This window comes from Salvia hispanica, chromosome 1 (genome assembly GCF_029641045.1).
Source record: "Salvia hispanica isolate PSC_SH4W2 chromosome 1, Shi_PSC_v1, whole genome shotgun sequence".
In the NCBI taxonomy this organism is placed as follows: Eukaryota; Viridiplantae; Streptophyta; class Magnoliopsida; order Lamiales; family Lamiaceae; genus Salvia; species Salvia hispanica.
The window spans coordinates 33,085,767-33,107,317 of record NC_142692.1 but is presented as its reverse complement, the minus strand read 5'-3'; the positions used below and the strand labels follow the sequence as shown (position 1 = coordinate 33,107,317).

The following is a 21,551-nucleotide window of genomic DNA, read 5'->3' as shown; positions in this document are numbered from 1 at the left end:
TTAAATCAGAAATGATGCAAAGTACAAATGTATCATATGTCAACTACCATGTCAACTACCATCTATGTCAACTAATAAGTATAATAAATAAACTACCTGTTTGTTGAATATGTTGTATCAAATGCTACAACATCTCCAAACATGTGGTAATGCTTCCGAGACTCAGCATCAGATCAGAATAAGCTCACTAACTTATTATCTTCAGATGATAATTGATATTTGTAAAAAAAGCCTTCACAAATTCTCTTCTTCTCTTGCATCTGATTTAGAATCATTTGCACATCCACTTCTTTTAATTTCTCTTTAATATCACGTGAACAATTCCTAACATCAGTCAACGTACACCCAACAACATCATAACCACCGAAAAACTCTTTTAATAAGTTAAAAGTAGAGGTAGGACCGATGTTAGCTTTGGTGCAATCTTCAACAAACTTGTGATGAACATCATTCAAACTCCAATTACCTTTCAAAAATCTCTTATGATCTTTATCAACCATAGTATGATTATGTTCCTCAACAAACTGATGCACTAGGTAATACTTATCACCAAAATCAGAAAAAAACTTAAAACTAATTCTCGATCCACATCCACATCTTTTCGTTCCACGTCTACGTCTCTTCTTTGAAGATACTTCTTCATCATCAGACACATTACCATCCTCAGATACATTAACATCAACATCCAATGAATCTACCGTATGAAATCCTTGTCTATTGCAAACAATATACTGAAAAATAATAACACCACCACTAGACCTATTCCCAAATCTTCGACAATCAAAACGACACTCCTGAGCATACATTTCATAAAATGAAATTCCTTCCTCAAGAGAAGAAAATTTTTGACCTTCAAAAGGCCTCAACTCAGGCTTGCAAATTGGAAGAACAGACCCTACAACATAGAATATTTACCCAAGAACATAAATCATGTCAACAGATTTTCAAGTCATGTCAACAGAGAATAAATCAACAACATAACAGCTTTAGTTATCTCTAAAGAGGTGGCTGCACTCTTGTAAAATTCTTAGACAATTATTATAAGTTATGTAAGCCAAAATATCATAATAGACTTCAGATTACAAGGATCAAAATGTCCAGATTAATGAAACAGAAAGTGAACAAAGAGCATGACAACAACACAGAATATTTACCAAGGAACATAAATCATGTCAACAGATTTTCAAGTCATGTCAACAGAGCATAAATCAGCAACATAACACAAAAAAATCATCTTAATGAAAATCAAACCAAACTACCTTCACTATTCATAAATCATGTCATCAGATTTTCAAGTTACATCAATGCAAATCAAAAGACTTACGTAAATTACCCCTATAGTTATCTCTAAAGAGGTGGCTGCACTATTATAAATTCTTAGACAATTGTTATAAGTTATGTAAGCCAAAATATCAGAACAAGCTTCAAATTACAAGGATCAAAATGTACAGTTTAATTAGAATACACTGATGGAAACACACGATGTCAACAGAATAATTAACAAATACACATAAATCATGTCAACAGAGCATAAATCACCAACATAACAAAACAAAATAATGTTAATGAAACAGAAAGTGAACAAAGAGCATAGCAACAACACAGAATATTTACCAAGGAACATAAATCATGTCAACAAATTTTCAAGTCATGTCAACAGAGCATAAATCACCAACATAACACAACAAAATAATGTTAATGAAACAAAATGTCCACAAAGAGCATAACAACAACACAGAATATTTAACAAGTAACATAAATCATGTCAACAGATTTTCAAATCATGTCAACAGAGCATAAATCACCAACATAACACAAAAAATTCATGTTAATGAAAATCAAACAAAACTACCTCCACCATTCGTCGACGTAGACTCAGAATAAGATGAAGAATCCATCAAATAACACTTAGCTGTTGATTATGAACTGAAATCGGACCTGAAGATGAGAAAAAAAAAAAAAACTAATTAGGAACAAATTTAACTGGGCATCAACAAATAAAGGATAAAAACAGAATAAAAGTGGGTATAATCGACCGAAAAACGTCAAAATCAACAGAGAAATCCGTCGAAAATCCGTCGAACTGTTCGTCTGTTTTTCGAAAATTGAAGCACAAATCAGATATCGTTGAAATCGTTGAAATCGTCTGAGTCTAATTTCGTGAATCAATAGAATCATAAATCCTTAGAATAGATTCAATCAGTGATAGTATTGAATTGTTAAATTCTCAGCAGAATCGCCGATGCAACATGAATATGATGAAGAACCCTAAATTAAAACGCGAAAAGACCATTATACCCTTTCATATTAAACTAATCTAATAATATTTATTGTGTGGCAAAATCTGGACCACTCATTTAATAAAAATGAGTGGCTGATATTGCATCTCATTTCTCAATTAGCCTAAATAATCTCAATTGATCATGATCCTATATATATATTTATATATATATATATATATGGATGTATTCAAATCATTTTCTAATATTATGCTCTATTGTTCTTTTTAATCTTGGTCTTCCATTTTAGAGATCTAATGGCCCAAAATAAAGGCTGATTTATTTACTTTTAATCCTTAAAATTCACGACAAGGGCTGATTAGTAATACATAATGGAGTTGGTTATGGTAACTCCTTGATTTTCTCCATATCATGATCCCAGCGGTTTATTTTACAGAATCGATACACTCTTTTTCTTTCTCGAATCTTTCTCCCTTTTTCTCTGTTGAAGACATTCCAACGTTGAAGACAAGCGTTGTTGAAACATTATCCTTAAACTATTATTTTTGGTTTGTCGTCGAAAATCGTTTTTGGGAGCAATCGTTGATTGATTTCGTTTTCTACAAAATGGAAGAAGGTAATTAAATTTCTCCATTGTACGATTATAAAACCGATTGGCTCACTTGAATACCGATTAGTTGGAGTAATGGTTCATTGCAAATAATTTCTTGTGATCGATACAATAAGTTTTTGTGATCGTTTCCGTAGTCTGTACGTGTTTGTATATTTGGCGCAAGTTTCATTTATTCCCCAAGGGTTTAGCAATGCTTGGGGGCTAGGGTGTAGTACGTAGTAATTACCACGTCTTCTCTTCAAAGTGAACGAGTTTCAGTTAATCCTCTAGGGTTTACAACTCCGCTGGGTTAGGTAGTTCTTTTTACCTATACACGTAATGGACATGTAGCATTATATAATGCCTATAATAGACTCTGTAATGAACGATTTATGATATGTAATGCATATGTTTGCTGAGGCGTTTTTTCTCTCGTTTTATATAGTGTTGTATGTTTGGCGCAAGTTTCATTTATTCCCCAAGGGTTTAGCAATCCTTGGGGGCTAGGGTGTAGTATGTAGTAAGTACCCCGTCTTATCTTCAAAGTGAATGAGTTTCAGTGGATCCTCTAGGGTTTTCAATTCGGTTGGGTTAGGGAGTTCTTTTAACATATACACATACTGGACATGTAGCATTATATAATGCGTATATTAGACTCTGTAATGAACGATTTATGATACGAAATGCATATGTTTGTTGAGTCGTTTTTTTTCTCTTGTTTTATACAGTGTTGGTTGTACCTAAATGTTCTCCAGATTTGAAGCATGTGGTTGGTCAGAAGTTCCAATCGCTTGATTTTGGTTTCGCGTTCTACGATGTATATGCCCGCGCTGTTGGTTTTGATACGCGCAAACAAGGCATGAGGAAGACAGACGGTGTTACTACTTGGTACTCTGTCGTATGCAATAGGGAGGCCAGCAAGAAGTCGAGCGAGGGTCATGCTAGCAGCTCTGCGAGCCGCCTGATTTCAAAGAGAGAAAAGGCTATAAAGAAGGCGAAAAGACCTCTTAGACAGTGTAAGGCGTGCTATGAGATAGGCCATCACGACTCTAGAAACTGTCCAATGCTTAAAGAGATGGAGAAGGAGAAAGAGCTTTGCAAGGGAAAGAGGAAATCTTGATGTTTTTTGTACCTACTAACATTGTTAGTTTTCATTTTCGGTCTAGTCTTATTAAAACCAACAGTTTATGCATAATAAATCTGCATTTTTTGGACGTTAATGTGCATTATAAGTGAAGAAATTGTTCATTATTTTTTTCTAGCTGTTAACTTATCACTTTAAACGTTTTATGCATAGTAAATTTGCATTTTATGACCGTTAATGTGCATTACAATTATAGATGTTTTCATTATTTAGTTGTAGCGTTTAACTTTATATTACAAAAAATTGTATTAGCCTTGCATTATTAACCTTTTACCGTACATTATCATTCACGAATATGTACATTATTGCAAGCAACGAATAAACTTGTTGTAGATTCCATTTCTGGATCAGGTCATCAATAAGCACATTATGTCCATTATTTGATTTATTTCTCCAATTAATCCTTAACAAGCCTAGCAAGTGTCATCAAAATCTAGTTAACTTGTTAGCCTTTTTCACATTATTAATCAGTACATTGGCATTACTTGGATCATTACATACATTATGTATGCTTTAGTTATCAAGAGCTATGTATTGTTCAAAACTGGCCAACAAATAAGTCGTCTTTTCTACCTTCTAAAATGCATTATCCAAAAAAAACTACATTGTTCAAAATAATGTAAATAGCGTTTCAATGACTGCTACTCCAATCAATTCAGCCCGTACTCTTCGATCCACTTCTCGAAGACGAACTTAGGCGGCCTCTCCTTCCAAAACTCGGTGGCATATCTATGGTTGTTTGCACCTTTGGAGTTATGTGCGGAAGTCAGCAGCGCAGTAGCAACCTTAATTCTGAACATTTCCAAGTCGCCTTAGCACCTTCTGGGCTAAGGCGATTGGAATCAAATCGTCAATCGCTTGGTCAAAAGCAGTTCGTCATTGCTTAGATGCTGTAGTACAGAATAGCAAACGGAGATGTATAAGTTTGTGTTTTGTGTAATGCATAAACCAATGGTCAGTGAAAACATAATGCCAAAAACCTAATAGAGTAATGCTCACATTCCAGCACATAATGCACGAAATTAAATGACATTCACTACACCAAACACCAGTTATGCAAACCAACCCATAGAATCTACAAATCACACGATGCACAGTCGATGCTAATATAATGCAATGAATCAGACATATAATGTAACTAACAGTAAGTCATGCTTTTCATTTTATAATGCAATAAATCAGACTACTAATGCAGTAATGTCCAATGTGTAATGCAACATACCAACCTAATAATGCCTAATTGAAATTAATACCAATCATAATGCACAGATTAGCCTACATAATTCACAAACCCAACAAATAATGCATCAAAACAGGGGCACCAAGTATGTAACCTTCAAATAATTCATGCAATCATATAACATTCACTGAACCAAATATCGATTGCTTATTGATTCTCAAAATTAATCAAAGAATGAACTCAGGAGCATTAAGCTTCTCCAGTTATGCAAACCAACCCATAGACTCTACAAATCACACGATGCACAGCCGATGCTAATATAATGCAATGAATCAGACATATAATGTAACTAACAGTAAGTCATGCTTCTCATTTTATAATGCAATAAATCAGACTACTAATGCAGTAATGTCCAATGTGTAATTCACAAAATCAACAAATAATGCTTCAAAACAGGGGCACCAAGTATGTAACCTTCATCATCTGTTGGTTGGCTTGTGTATGTTCTGTCTCTCTTCGTCATTTGTTCTCTGTAAGACACAAAATCGACATCAGTTTCATTCTTAAATCCAAATCCACTACAAACCCAGAAAGCTACCGAAAACGACGCAATTTTACAGAATCGAAAACAAAAATGACCAAATCAGTAAAGGTTTGAACCCTAAAATCGACGAAGCAAAAAAAATAACTCAAAAATCAACTACACACTTCAATAATGAGAAGAACCCTAAATCAAATGCTCACAATCTCCTATTTTCCAAAAGAAAACAACCACAACTTTTGTGCATTATTCGAAATCGAAGTTCAATGGACGCTAAAAACTGTGAATCGCCTACTACATTGTCTCCTAAAAGTAGACAATCGACGATTAGGAGTGTTTCTAACTCAAGAAAGGGATTTTTGAAGCACACCGTTTTCGTTAGTTCCTCTTTAATCGACGACCGGCGGCACGCTCAAAACAAAACCGAAACTTTGTAGTTGTGAATCGTCGATCCACGGTGCTCTTCACAACGAAAATCGACGGTGAGTGCATTTTCGACAGTGAAACGGCGTCGGAGGGTTGAATAAATGGTGAAAATCGTCTTCTGGATTGATTTTGGTGGGAGGAAGTGGCGGCAAGGGTTTGGAAATGGGTGGGAATTGGGGGAGACGAGATTGAGTCGTGGGTTTGAGGAGTGAGACGGTTGGAATGAGAGAGAGAGAGAGTGAGTAGATGGAAGGTCTATGAAAATCCCACTGAAATCTCGCTTCTTCCGTTTTAATTCATGGTTGTTTTACAATTTTACCCATATAATGCACAGAAACAATCTAATAATGCAACACGGGATGATTTTGTGAGGCTTCATCTAATCCGTCCATCATACTAATCTAATGGTTGATATTAAGAAGAAAATAGACTCTAAGGGGGCAATAGGGAGGTTTGTGTTAAAATGACAACCCCTCTTAAAGTGACACAGTGACACCACTTATACAACAATATTATAAACGCTACACAGCAATATTACAAACACTACACAACAATATTATAGATTGTTGTGTAGTGTGTCGGATATTGCTGGACAAGAAAAATTGTTGTATAAAGACCAGCAAATTATTGGTTGTCTTTTTTGGGGGTTCTTTTTTTTTGCCACGTGGCAGCTTATTATTCGTGGTATGGTGTTATTTTAAGGGGTGGTGACACCCTAACATGCCCCTATATAGGTATATATATATATAGGTATATATATATATATATATATATATATATATATATATAGAGTCCTATTAACCACAAATACACCTTTAAAGACCGAACTAGAGACCAAATTAGGGCCACTCATTTTTCTTAATCTTATGGTTATGATTAATTTACAATTAATTTAATATTTTATTAAATAAAAATGTTTTATTTTTATTATTTTAACTTTTTAAATTTTTAAATTTTTTTTAAATTTTTTTAAATTTTTTTAATGTTTTTAAAAAAAAATTTAAATTTTTTTTTATTTTTTTTTATTCGATAAAAACTTGCTGGAGTAAATAATGAACTATATTCACTACATAATGAACTAAATGAATGTATGTTATGAACTTATTACTTCATTCAGTCGTGCTATTACTTCATTTCGTTAGTTTATTACTTCATTTATTCATTCTATTACTTCATTTTATTAGTTTATTACTTCATTCAGTCATGCTATTACTTCATTCCATTAGTTTATTACTTCATTCCGTTAGTTTATTACTTCATTCTATCATGTTATTGTTATGAGCTTATTACTTCATTCAGTCGTGCTATTACTTCATTCCGTTAGTTTATTACTTCATTTATTCATGATATTACTTCATTCTGTTAGTTTATTACTTCATTCCGTTAGTTTATTACTTCATTCAGTCATGTTATTACTTCATTCTATTAGTTTATTACTTCATAATGTGTTATGACATAATTATCTTTCAGTTGAGTTTAGGGTTATTACTTCATTCCGTTAGTTTATCACTTCATTCAGTCATGTTATTACTTCATTCTATTAGTTTAGTACTTCATTCCGTTAGTTTATTTACTTCATTCAGTCATGCTATTACTTCATTCCGTTAGTTTATTACTTCATTCAGTTATGTTATTACTTCATTTCATTAGTTTACACTTCATTTCATTAGTTTATTACTTCATTTTATTAGTTTATTACTTCATAATGTGTTATGACATAATTATCTTTCAGTTGAAGTAAATTCAGTATATAATGAATGCGAAAAATTACTTCATAACATACATTCATTTAGTTCATTGTGTAGTGAATATAGTTCATTATTTACTCCAGCAAGTTTTTATCGAATAAAAAAAATATAAAAAAAAATTAAAAAAATAAAAAAATAAAAAAAAATAAATTAAAAACGTTTTTATTTAATAAAATATTAAATTAATTCTAAATTAATCATAACCATAAGATAAAGAAAAATGAGTGGTCCAAATTTGGTCTCTAGTTCGGTCTTTAAGAAGGATTCGACATTGATCACAACTCTCTCTCTCTCTCTCTCTATATATATATATATATAATTATTTAATTTAGCATAAACGATTACTCCCTCTGTCCCAGTTTTATAGTCACATTTTGCTATAAAAGTCCGTCCCACATTTAGAGACATTTAGAATTTTCCATATTTGGACATAAAATTTTACCCCATTATTCACAAAAATCACACCCAAATGCCATTATCTACATTAAAATAAACCAAAACAAAAATAAAAAAACCAAAAAGTCAAAAGGGACCCACCTTCAACCATCTCACTTCATTTATTACACACTCCACCATCTCACTTCATTTATTAGACACTTCACCTCTCACTTCATTAATTACACATTCCACCAATTCTTTAAAACTCGTGCCATAACTAAATGTGACTATAAATATGGGACGGAGGGAGTATAATGTTTTGTTGCATAATGTGAGGTGAAATGGTGCTCTTATTGATCATGTTATTCTTTGAGAATTACTTAGTGGAAGTATAAACATAAAGCTTCTTTATTTTTGCAATTTTGGAACCTAACCTTTCCAAAATTTTCACCCTTTATCTCTCACTCGCTAAAATCATCTCACTTATATATATTTCACCCTTTCTCCCATCCTTCTTTACCACCATGTGGATAACCATTTCCCCTCTCTTCCCTCTCTGATCATGGCCGCTTCCAATCATTTCCTCATCGCCGTCGCCGTCGCTATCCTCCTCATCTGCCATGCAGCCGCCGCCGCCACTCAATCCTCCGCCTCCGAATTCTTCTCCCTCGCCGGAAAACCACAGAGCTACTGCAACTTAACCGGAGTCTCATGCGACGATCTCCAAAACGTCGTGGAGCTCGACCTCTCCGGCTGGTCCCTCGCTGGAAGATTACCCGACCAAATATGCACGTACCTCCCCCACCTCCGCAGCCTCCGCCTCGGCCCCAACACCTTCCACGGCCACTTCCCCGCCGGACTCACCAACTGCTCCCTCCTCGAAGAGCTCAACATGAGCTCCATGCACCTCACCGGACCCCTGCCCGACTTCTCCCCTCTCCAAAATCTCAAAATCCTCGACCTCTCCTACAACATGTTCTCCGGCGACTTCCCCATCTCCATCACCAACATCTCCCAAATCGAAATCATCAACTTCAACGAGAACGCCGCCTTCAATCCCTGGAAGCTGCCCGAGAATCTAACGTCGTTAACCAAATTAACGACGTTGATTCTCTCCACCTGCCAGCTCTACGGCGCCCTCCCGCCATGGCTCGGCAACATGACCTCCCTCGTCGACCTCGAGCTGACCGGCAACGCCTACTCGGGCAGCGTCCCGCCCGAGCTCGGCCGCCTCCGCAACCTCCGCCAGCTCGAGCTCTACTACAACCTCCTGACCGGAGAGCTGCCCGCGGAAATTGGAAACCTAACGGAGTTAGTTGACCTGGACATGTCCGTTAACAAATTTAACGGCGGCATACCGGAATCCATCTGCCGCCTCCCCAAGCTCGAATTCTTCCAGCTCTACAACAGCTGTCTCACCGGCGAAATCCCCGCGGCGATCGGAAATTCAACCACTTTAAAAATGCTCTCCCTCTACGGAAACTTCCTCACCGGCGAGGTCCCCAGGGACCTCGGCCGGTGGTCCCCACTCGCCGCGGTGGAGCTTTCCGAGAATAATCTCACCGGAACGCTCCCCGGCGGCATGTGCAGCGGCGGGAGGCTCAATTACCTCCTCCTTCTGAAAAATGATCTCTCCGGCGAGATTCCGGCGAGTTATTCCGACTGCAAATCCCTCGTCCGTTTCCGCGTCAGCAATAACAACCTCCAAGGGACCATTCCAGAAGGTCTCCTCTCCCTCCCTCACGTCTCCATCATCGATCTCGCATACAACAATCTCACCGCCGCCATCCACAAATCAATCCGATTTGCTTTTAATCTATCGGAGCTCTTCCTTCAAGGAAACAGAATCTCCGGCGCGATTCCGCCGGAGATCTCCTTCGCGAGAAGCCTGGTGAAAATCGATCTGAGCTACAATCAATTGTCAGGGCCAATTCCTTCCGAGATGGGAGATCTGAAGCAGCTGAACGTCCTTCTCTTGCAAGGCAACATGCTGACATCTTCCATCCCTGAGACTCTCTCCCGCCTCACCTCTCTCAACCTCGTCGACCTCTCCAACAACCGCCTCTCCGGTGAGATACCGGAGAATCTCTCCGCGCTCCTCCCAAACTCGCTTAACTTCTCCAACAACCGCCTCTCCGGCCCCATCCCCCTCCCTTTTATGAACCAGGGCCTCCTGGAGAGCTTCGCGGGGAACCCTGGCCTCTGCGTGCTGGAAGGGTCTGGGCCGGGGTTCCCCGCATGCCCTCATTCGTACGGCCGGAGGAAGATCAACAGCCTCTGGCTGATCCTGATCTCCCTGGCCGTAGTGATGGTAGGGACGGCTCTCTACCTGCGGAGATGGTTTAGCAGAGACAGAGTCGGGATGGAGCACGAGGACTCTGTCTCTGCTTCCTTCTTCTCCTACGAGATCAAGAGCTTCCATCGCATAACCTTCGACCAGCGCGAAATCGTGGAGGCGATGGTCGACAAGAACATCGTAGGGTACGGAGGGTCCGGGACCGTCTACCGGATCGAGCTCAACAACGGGGAGGAGGTCGCCGTGAAGAAGCTATGGAGCCGGAAGAACAAACACTGGGACGAGGACGGTGTTGTTCTGGACAAGGAGCTTAAAACGGAAGTGGAGACGCTGGGGAGTATCCGCCACAAGAATATAGTGAAGTTGTACTGCTATTTCTCGAGTGCTGATTGCAGCCTTCTTGTGTACGAATACATGCCGAACGGGAACCTCTGGGACGCCCTGCATAAGGAGAAGGTCGTCCTCGATTGGCCGATACGGCATCAGGTCGCCCTAGGAGTGGCTCAGGGACTGGCCTACCTCCACCACGACCTGATGCCGCCTATTATTCACAGGGACATCAAGTCAACCAATATCCTCTTGGATGTTGACTACCAGCCTAAGGTCGCGGACTTTGGCATCGCTAAAGTCCTGCAGGCCAGGGGATCCATGGAGGCCACCACCACCGTTGTTGCAGGGACTTACGGCTACATAGCGCCAGGTAACTGGATTCTAACCACATTAATTCTGATTGTGCATATCATAATTATTAATATTTGAGTCAACTTTTTTGTTTGACTATTCCAGAATATGCATTTTCGTCCAAGGCGACGACCAAGTGCGACGTGTACAGCTTCGGAGTGGTGCTGATGGAGCTAATAACAGGGAAGAAGCCGGTGGAGGCAGAGTTCGGGGAGAGCAAGAACATCATATATTGGGTGTCGACCAAGGTGGAGACCAAGGAAGGGGCGATGGAGGTGTTGGACGAGAGAATCTCGGACTCGTACAAAGACGAGATGATCAAAGTGCTAAGGATCGCCATACGCTGCACGTGCGGAAGCGCAGCGCTGCGCCCCACGATGAACGAGGTGGTGCAGCTGCTCATGGAGGCGGACCCTTGCAGATTCCGGTGTTGCACCATTTCAAATAAGGCCACACCAACTACCACCAACGCAAAGGACCAGTTCGATTAGTCATTACTTAATTATAACTATTACATATATTAATCATAAATATTATACATACATGCATGATCAGTGCTAGTAACTAACTATTCCAAGAGACCAACACCAGAGTTTTGCACCTTTTATTTTTTCTCAGTAGTTAGTAGTGGGAAGAATCTCATACTTTTCTTGATTTTCTGCACTTTTTCTGTCTTGGCCTATTGTAAATATTTCAGCATTATGATATGTATAAAATTGCTTTATGGCAACGCTTATTAGAATCTTTAATTGTAATGTATGCACACATTGATCCCAAAAGGAACTAATTTTATTTACAAATATACATGTACACCTTTTTTTTTATAATATTGCAGTATTATAAATCAAATTCTTCACACGCAATTTTAATTTAAAAGCCTTTTATTCACTACTCATTATCCAATCTTCATCGCTTATTAATCCATAGCTCGTTGTTCAATATCTACAACAAAACGGGAGGTCAATTTACGAGAGGGGTGAAAAGAAGGGGAAAAAAAAAAGAAAATTGTTGTGACGCTATATGATGACTGCTCCAATTGACATTTTATGTAATTATTTGTCGCACTTTAAATTAATAAAAAATTATGGATACGCCATTGTTGTGTTGAATAGATGATGATGCTAATTGTGTGATGATTGCATGAAAGTGGGGTTTCAGATTCTCCGATGAAACAATTTGTGGAGAGGGGTATGATTGAAGCCTAATCTTCCATGCAAAGGGAAAAATATATGCATAGTAAAGCAAAATGAGACAGTTTATTCATTGAAGCATCTTTATTTAATAACTTTAGAGTTGGAGCACAAGCTAAAGCATATTATAGCTACCTATTTCTTTTTTCTTTAATATCTTTCTCTTCTTTAAATCTTCTTCACTTTTATACTCTTTGATTTGTTCTTTTCCGAGTTGGATTGATCATAATAATGTATGTCGAATCGGATAGAGAAAAGAATTAATAATTTATACAAAGGAAACGATAGAGAACAAACGATCGAAAATATCTTTTAATTTTCAATTTGGGAGATTGGTTGATATTCATACTCAAACTATTTTTCATTTTTGAGCATTGAGTTTAGTTTATTGATCTATATATATGTACTTTATTTATAGATTTATTTTTATATTATTTTTTTTATAAATCCTATCGAAATTCGAAAGTAAATAAAATAAGTAGTACTCCCTCCGTCCATAAAAAATAGGGCACATTTATCATTTTTGGCAGTCCACAAAAAATAGAGCACATTCTTTTATAGAAAGTTTTCAACAAATAATAACCATACACGTCATTCCACTAACACTACTTCTCTCTTACTTTTTTTCCTTCTCTCTTACTTTACCAATTTTACATTAAAACTCATGTCATATACCAATTGTCCTATTTTTTATGGACGGAGGGAGTATTATTTTGTGGACTGAATGAGTAATAGTTTAATACTCCATAAAACAACCAGCTTCTATTTAGGCACCTAGCATAAAATCATTTTACTCCCTCCGTCCGTGAAATGTTGTCCAGTTTTGCTATTTTGATTTGTCCGTAAAAAATTGTCCACTTTACTTTTTTTGGTAAATGAACCCCACTTTCCACCAACTCTTTATTAGTCTTTACATTCAAAATTCTATTCCTATAAAACTAATATATAAATGTGAGACCCTCATTTCACTAACTTTTTTAACTTACTTTTCTTCACGTTTCTTAAAACCCATGCCAAGTTAAACTTGGACAATATTTCATGAATGGAGGGAGTACTATTTTTTACAATTGAAGTTATATACATCATACATGCATGGCATTTGCTTTATCGAGAGGTTTTATTTTTGAAGATATTCATAAAGAAAATTTGAGAATGCAATAAAAAGTAGAGTAAACTAAAATGTAAATCATATTGGAGTAGTATATATTGATCAGACAAAACTATCAGAAATCTCGTGATGCAATGATATCTATGAAATGATGAAATCATCATCTTAAGAGTTTGTGCACTAACCCTTTTCATGTGCGATTTTTTTGCTTTTTTTTTTGTGGCGATTTTGCAATGATATCTATCATGGCTGCTTCTCCTCGTTAACTTGTTCCCTAGCATGAGGAGACAATTTTTTTATTTAATTAACAAACCCCTAAAGCAAGATTTTGGCTTAATTAATTAGGATCGATAGTAGTATAATTGACAAAAAATTAGTGCCATATTAGAAGAGTTTGGATTTATTGGTTTTAGCCTGAAACTGAAAGATGATGATATTATTGCATTAGTCCATAAGAATGTCTAATATTATCTCACTTTGTTTAAAAAGAACATTAAGTAAAGTGCTTGATAATAAAATTTTGTTTAGCAATTATTGCATATGAATTTCCTTCATTGAGATATATATACATTGATTGTCCCAAAATAGATAACAAATAGTTGGACATACAGAAATGAAATGATGCACACGAGTGTAAGATTCTATGATTAATCTTTTTGTTTTATTTTTGGGGTTGTAAATATGAAGTTTGTCTAGTGGTGGGCTCCAAGAATGTGATTCATTAAGGGAAATAAATTATATAATTATTTTGGCATGGTGGACAACCCATAAATAAAAAGGAAGAACCCCATTCATAAAAATGATTCAATGGAATTGTTCTGCAGCAAGAATTGACATAATAGCTTAGTAGCTATGAAGCTTTTAAATTTATTTTCAAGAAACAAATGTCCATGACCAAGAAAGGTGAAACCCTCCATCATTGTTTTTCTTCTTTAAATCAACACTACATATTTTGTAATGGGGACAAAAGTGAGTAATAATAACTCCACTAGCTTAGAAAAAAAAGTTTTAGTTTATCCACCATTTCTTAGTCATGAATCCACCTAATTGTAAAATTCTAGATGCCATTTTCACCACTTGGGAAAGACAACTTTGAATCAAATATTAGTGATTTTTATGATTCTATATGTTGGAGGTAGTATTAATAAGAATTACATATATACTTATTACTTAAGCACTATATGGAATGGACTCGTATAATAAATATATGTCCAAACGTGTCAATGTAGTTTTGTTGTTTTGTGTTTTTGCTTTTGTGATTTTTTTCTTTTTTTTAGTTTGCTTAATCATGATAGATGATTATGTGCATTTTTGCTATTGTTGTTTGGAAGTTCTCTTCCGATTTTGAGCTATTGTGAGACCATTAGATGGTTACACGCATTTTTACTAATAATGTTGGAATGTGTGGTGTCTCTTTTTCCTTTTCTTCTTTTTTACTTTGCTTGACTGATGAATGATTTTAGTGTTTTGTGATTATTGGTTGGAAGTTCTCCGACTTAAAGCTGTTGTGAGACCATTAAATGAATGTGATGAATAACGTCATAAAGCTCTTTTGCTTCTTTTGTATGTGTTCATACACTGATTTTCTTCTATTAAGATTTAGGATAAAATATTTGTTTATATTGATATATTGATTTTACTATTTTGTGTTATTGTTTCTTTTTTTATTTTTTTATGTGCTAGCTTTAAACATTTTTTGTATAAAAAAAAGCGGCCTCGTTTTATTCATTATGTCATCTTAAAACATTTTTGGTACAAAAAAGTGACCCTCATTTTATTCGTTATAGTCATCTTAAAACATTTTTTCTATTAAAAAAAGGTGGTCGTCATTCCATTCATTATAGTCATCGCTTTAAAAATTGGTGTAACGCTTTCCTACTAATTTTTAAGTATTTTATTTAATTGATGCTATATTGAGTAGATAGGAATTATAGATATAACCACCTTCAATGTTTGTATATTATATTAGTACATATTAGTACTAGATATAGGGGGTACTTTCTACTCGAAAGAATTGTAAACTAGGTGTTGGTATTTTGTGATAAACCTAGATGGACTAAAAAATTGATCCTCGAATTATCAAATACACCCCAAATTCATTGGGCTTGTCTAACTCAAACATACACCTATATCTAACTGCTAATTAATTGTAATAGATGTATAAAACAATTAACAAAATGTGATTTTGGAAGACAATATCAGCCTAATATTTCTCCCTATGTAAACGTCCAAAACTGTTTCCATTTTTTTTTCACATTTTTCCATTTTTAGTCTTCTTTATAATGGAAAATAAAGTAAACTTTATAATATCAATCTCATCAGTTATGTATATATCTTGGAAGCCAGCAAGAAAGAAAACCTTTTTCTTTTATTTTGAAAATGACTCCTATATTTTACCTCAACCTTTTCCCCCTTTTCCAAGACATTGGTCAGTCCCAGAGGCTAGGACTCATCCCATGAATTTAATAAAAAATATAGAAAGATTTTGTATCAACTGTGATGAAGATTGCAATTTCATGCATATATCACTCATATTAATTATTTTTTTCGTCACTCTATTGTAGTTCAATAGTAATTTATTTTATGATATTCTATAAGGGTACGAGAATCCTCACACTATTGAGTACAGCTCAATAATTGTTAAGACGTTTCTCATCCAACCAATGTATCAGACGCTCCTAGTCTTTTCTGCAAAGTAGTTATGTGCAATCACTGGTCGAGGGAGAAGGAGCACGTTGTTGACCCGAGTCGTCTCCGTGGTCCCAAAGCAGATCCAGCTCCTCCCTTTTCAGACCCAACAACACGCAAGTTCCTAAAGTCGACAACTCGCAATTAGTATTAGAGAAGGTAACAGATACTATATGAACACATCATCTCTTACCCAACGTGCAAGGCACGAGGTAGAGGAGAGCGGGCTGACCGCGACCAGCCATCAGATACAAGCTCAAGTAAGTGAAGAATAGGCCTGCAATCTCCAGTGATACAAATCACTTCAATTAAGATAAATGCAGCCTAATTTTGCTAATAAAGTCCATTTCAAAAAAAAGCGAACAAATAAATTCATTGACAAAAATGTCAAAAAATAACTCCTCACCAGATCCATAACCAATTATCAACCAAAGAAAATATCCATTTGCTCCACTCTTCCCATGAGCTTTGTCAAATCTGAAAACAAAAGGATTCCTACGTCAAACGCAACAGTTTAAAGCCACATCATAGCATAAGTACTTGGTGTATCGATATCCTTCTCGATATGAAGTCTTTCGATAAGTGTTTCTCAGGGTCATTGAACAAGCACAAAATACTAGTATGTTCCAACAAATGGCTTCAAGATACATGTACAAGTTAATCCAAACTTGCAATAGCGATAACAGTACACTGTGAATATGATTTTGTGTTGTGAACAGAACAATGTTAATGTACCTGTGGGAGAAGGTAACTAACAAACCAGGGAATAGAATGTCGCCGTAGCCTATCATGTTATAACCATAATACGGATCAGAGAGTTTAGGAAATCTCAGAAGCATGGGGATTGATTCTCCACCGCTGTTATTGCCTCGTGCAACCTTAAAAAGGAGAGAATAGAGCAGGTTGACAAACTGATGCAAGTGAAGCAGAATGGTTCAGAAATTGTCCAAAACCTACCGCGACCATAACACTGTCATGGAATATATATGGAGATAGGAAAACCCAAAATATGTCATATACGAATGCGCAACACAGAAGCGCTGTGGCAACCTAGAAGAAAGCAACATTAAGAATTCTACTAAAATACAAAATATTTGCTATTGGCTATTCGAACATGGTTTATCAGATACCTTTATATTTGGTAATCGAGCCAATTGCAACACACTTATCATCATGAATATACCCTGATATCAAGAAAATTGTTAAAATCAAAATTCCATCTTTTCTGTGTACCTTCACAATGGTGTTGGCTTTATAACCTGAAAGTGAATAAAATGTAAGGTTTATTTTAGATAACAATCAGTTATTAACTTCACATTTTAGATAGAAGAATACAAGAAGTGTCAAGGGATTATTGGTCATTAGTTTCTGATGAAAAGAGTTCTATGATCAAGATAGGCCAGATTACAAGAAAAAACGTAAAGGACTGCTTGGTTTGTGGTGATATGTAGCTTACAAGAATATCTTGGCCAATCCAAGAGAATGATTTCTTCCGAGTTGCAGCCCAGACAATGGCAAATACCAAACAGATTATCAAAACAACTAGTGAGAGAATGGTTATCTTTCCCACTATTGGCAGTTTCACTGTTGTTTGTCCAAAATCCTTAGATTTGCTGTTTAAAACAAGAGAGAAAGCAGTGTATGCTACAGAGCTAAAGTAGAGCAGCAAATGTTTGAAAAACACAACTTAACTGTACCTCAATATGAATGATAATATACAGCTATGCATTCCCTGATAACCATAAAGATTGAATTAGTGTAGATCTGTCCAATTATATGCACCAACGTGACAAATACATTGATATATTGCAGCGACACTGAAGGTATGTTTTTAAACATTAAGCCAATATAATTTTTCCACATGTCACAAATCTTACCAACATACACTGCAAGTTATTGTGTGGCAAAGAAGCAAATCAAGCTTGATATGCTATAGGGTTTGATTCTTTATGAGCTTGTAAAACATAACAACAGAAAAGATGTAGGAGTTAGGCAATGTGATTGCAGAGCGACTAATGTAACTCATAAAAATTTGTGACATTCTTACATCTCTAAAACTCAAAGCAATGTTACAGAAGCATAGATAAGTGGGATATCACACTGTCAATAACAATTCTCAACGTGTCAATTTAGTATTCTTGGACCTATCGAAAACAGCAACAATTCTAAAGCCCAGTAAAATTGGAATACTCACCTCAACACCTCCAACGCAGAAAAGTACAATTAGCACCCAAACGAACGATGCTGACATAAAGAAGTAAAGTAGCAGCAGGAAAGTAGATGCTGATACAACAAAAATTACTGCACTTGCCATGGTTATATGGAGGATTCCATCATCATTTGCACCAGAATCAGATTCCTGATATGGAGATTTACAAAGGAGTAGTTAAATTAGTTATCAGCTTCTGCAAATATAAAAGTAGAATGAGAATAGTTTGAATGAATACTTATGTAAAGACTAAGATGTTTTTTTGGATGAAACCTTTGGAGAAAGCTGATTGCTGGGTTCATAATATTCCTCTGATCCAACTATATCTGACCAAAGTGTAGCAGAAACTACCGTTCCAACAGACATCATCCACAAGAATACCACCGAGTAATCTACAATCGGGCGATTTGGTGAATATATCAAAAGCTCCACTGAATGGAAAAAGAGAGAGAGAAAAATAGGTTAGCATCTATATTTATCAACAAAACTATTAAATGACATGCATAGACATCAGGGAAAGATTAGAAAAATATTGAATAGGCTGTCAGATGTGCAAAACTGAGGAACTGTGAAAATAGAAGAGGAAATAGATCTGTTAACTTTGACTGTCTTTTATCACCCAATATATCCTCTTATTGATCCACATGAACCCCTAGAGGTGACATTGTAAACTTTGATTGTCTTTTATTACCTAATTGTCTTTTTTTCAGTAAATGTGATAGAGCACCTCGAGGTATTTTGACGGAGAGATCAGGTGAGCCACTTTAGGAACCATAAGAAAAGAAGTACTGAACTAACATTATAACCACCGTGTGTGTCAGAGATCATAAAAAACCATTATAGCTGATCAGTCGAATTTAAATTATAAATGCTTCATTCAAGTAGAGATGGTCGGAGTCAGTCAAAAGGTTTCCTTTCAGGCATGCATAGTTATATTCAATTAATACATTTCCCTTCCTAATGATACAATTATCACAAAATGTCAGATGCGTAGATGAACCAGTAGAGGAGGAGGACATGGTACTAAAGTCTACAAATGGCTAAATCCGATTTGAAAGCATCAGAAATAACTACATTCATAAACAAATATAGGGCAATTAAATAGGAGAATAGTACACACATATTGCATAGATCACCACGAAACATGAAAGAGGGAATAAGGTCCAAACACTTTGATATCGAACAATAGCCACAAGTAAACGAATATATAATATAAGAGAGAATCATATCATCTTTCTCGTTGACTAAGATACCATGTCTCCTCCAAACATGCATAAAATTTCTTTGACCAAACATCCAGAAGTGCCTGACCTTGTATCCCATCAGTTATGGATTTCTTTAAATCCAGTCCTGCTGACTTTGAAATTGTAATAACATGAATTTTGATACTCAACATGGTAATATTAGCACAACCCATCTTCGGAAGACCTATAAAAGCTCCACAGAAGGAGAATCAATTTTAAGAACAAACTGAAATTCGTCAACGTAATGTGAGAAATATAGAATAACGAAAGGCCAAAAAAATGAGAAAATATGTCATTAATGAAGCTACCATCTTCAGTATTTATCATCACCAGTGCTGCTGATCCTCCCTCTTGAGCAACTCTAGCCTTAGTTGTATAGTCACAATCACCACGAAGCACCAAAGCAATAGAGCCTGGCAACTACAAGATGATAGTCAATACACACTTGCATTGTCTTTACAAAGTAATTAAATCATAATAACAATAGCATGGTGTAGTGAACTTCAGTGCGTTAATAGAGTTATTTACTTCATCCAAATTTTCACCCGGCGTCTTCATAAGATAGAATCTGTATATATCACATCACGTTGTTTCTTTCAACTTTCTCAATTTGTATACTCAGCATTCAGTTTTACCTCTAAAGCATAACACCTTTCAGCTTGTGTTGGTCTCTCAAATGAGAATGCAACATAAGCCAAGTGCATCACTGTTCTATCTATAAAAATTACTAGTACTTATAGGCCAACATACCCGACCACGTCACCAGTGGTCATCTATACACATATGACGAAAGTAACAGAAGATGCACAGACAGTACCTTCGAGGATGAGGGTGAACAACCAGTAGCAGGTTCTAGAAAGTTGGCTGGCAATCTTTGTGCTTGTTTGAGTTCCTCAGGTAAGATAGGGCCAAAAGCCGCGTTAAGCCCAAAAAGTGGCTCCTTTTCATCACCATTTACCCACTTCTTAACCTTAACCTGGAAAAAGGAAAAGAGATGAAATAAAACTTGCATTATTCCAAAACAAGCATATCACTCTGGTTATTTAGGTAGTACCTCAGCAAAAAAATTAGATCAAATTGGGGTTGTATCCAAAGAAAAGAGTAACAGACACTTGAAGCTTGTATAGGGTAATTATAAAAAATCTTAAATGATTAGCCCTATGTTTGTGTCATTCTCAATCTCATTGGAGTTGGAATCCACCAAATGTGTACTAAGTTAATATTTTCTCCTCAAGTTTCTCTATCAAATCCAATACAGCCTAAATCCCTCACAGACCATAAATGCACCATTGATCAAATAATTTCATGCATATCCCTCTTGCTTATTGCACCTTAAACAGAACCTCATTACGTTCAACACAATCAAAGAAAAGGAAAACTGGCTAAGAAAAATCAACACAGTTAAACAATTTCATTTCTTTCAACCCTTGTAATGGCTACAGAGATATCGACACAAAAAAAATTGGTGTATGACACCGAAATTATGAATTGATGATCAGAAAAAAATAATATTGACAAAAATTTTTAATTGAGGTTTTTGTTTATACCATTGGGAAATCATTTCTGCAAGCGGTGGAAGAACCATCACCGGCGGCGATCGGTGACAGTAACAACAAGAAAAATCCAAATGTCATTAATCGATACGACGAATCAGGAGCCATAACTAACAATTTCATCGTTTTTCTACTTTTATTAATGCTAATTAAATCTAAATGATATAACCGACAAGCATGAAGATTTGTAGGATAACCTTTTCGCTTTATGAATCGTATAGTATTTTGACTTTCAATTTTGTTTCAGAATGATTTTCTAAAATCCAAAAAAAAAATCATAAAATTTGAGCCACAATTAGAGTGACGTAATAATTCTGGAAATGAAAATAGTAT

General features: G+C 36.0%; 3 protein-coding genes across 5 annotated transcripts in view; 2 read left to right on the top strand and 1 right to left on the bottom strand.

Moving 5' to 3' along the window:
* LOC148933649 (uncharacterized) overlaps nt 1–4,863 on the top strand; it is a 36,162-nt gene extending 31,299 nt beyond the window's left edge. Inside the window, exons 8-9 of the mRNA XM_089060970.1 lie at nt 3,611–3,853; nt 4,636–4,863. Coding sequence (XP_088917096.1) covers nt 3,611–3,853; nt 4,636–4,863 — 471 coding nt within the window. The remainder of the gene's footprint in view (nt 1–3,610; nt 3,854–4,635) is intronic.
* Nucleotides 4,864–8,738: 3,875 nt separating this feature from the next.
* LOC125222900 (receptor protein-tyrosine kinase CEPR1-like) lies at nt 8,739–11,956 on the top strand. Its single transcript, XM_048125781.2, has 2 exons — nt 8,739–11,245; nt 11,332–11,956. Exons 1-2 carry the CDS (start codon nt 8,812–8,814, stop codon nt 11,715–11,717), a joined length of 2,820 nt encoding a protein of 939 aa, XP_047981738.2. The 5' UTR covers nt 8,739–8,811; the 3' UTR covers nt 11,718–11,956.
* A 4,051-nt stretch (nt 11,957–16,007) lies between these two features.
* LOC125223171 (signal peptide peptidase-like 5) lies at nt 16,008–21,427 on the bottom strand. Of its 3 annotated transcripts, none has more exons than XM_048126184.2 (14): nt 21,213–21,427; nt 20,483–20,641; nt 19,974–20,085; nt 19,733–19,849; nt 18,695–18,852; nt 18,407–18,571; nt 17,910–17,944; nt 17,669–17,825; nt 17,343–17,396; nt 17,170–17,262; nt 16,948–17,090; nt 16,619–16,689; nt 16,406–16,496; nt 16,008–16,336 (listed from the first exon to the last, which is right to left on the bottom strand). In XM_048126184.2, exons 1-14 carry the CDS (start codon nt 21,339–21,341, stop codon nt 16,234–16,236), a joined length of 1,587 nt encoding a protein of 528 aa, XP_047982141.2. In that variant the 5' UTR covers nt 21,342–21,427; the 3' UTR covers nt 16,008–16,233. The 3 variants fall into 3 exon arrangements, with proteins under 3 accessions (XP_047982141.2, XP_047982140.2, XP_047982144.2); XM_048126183.2 differs by having other exon boundaries at nt 16,406–16,489; XM_048126187.2 differs by lacking the exons at nt 17,669–17,825; nt 17,910–17,944 and having other exon boundaries at nt 16,406–16,489; nt 21,213–21,426.
* Between the last annotated feature and the right edge of the window lie 124 nt (nt 21,428–21,551).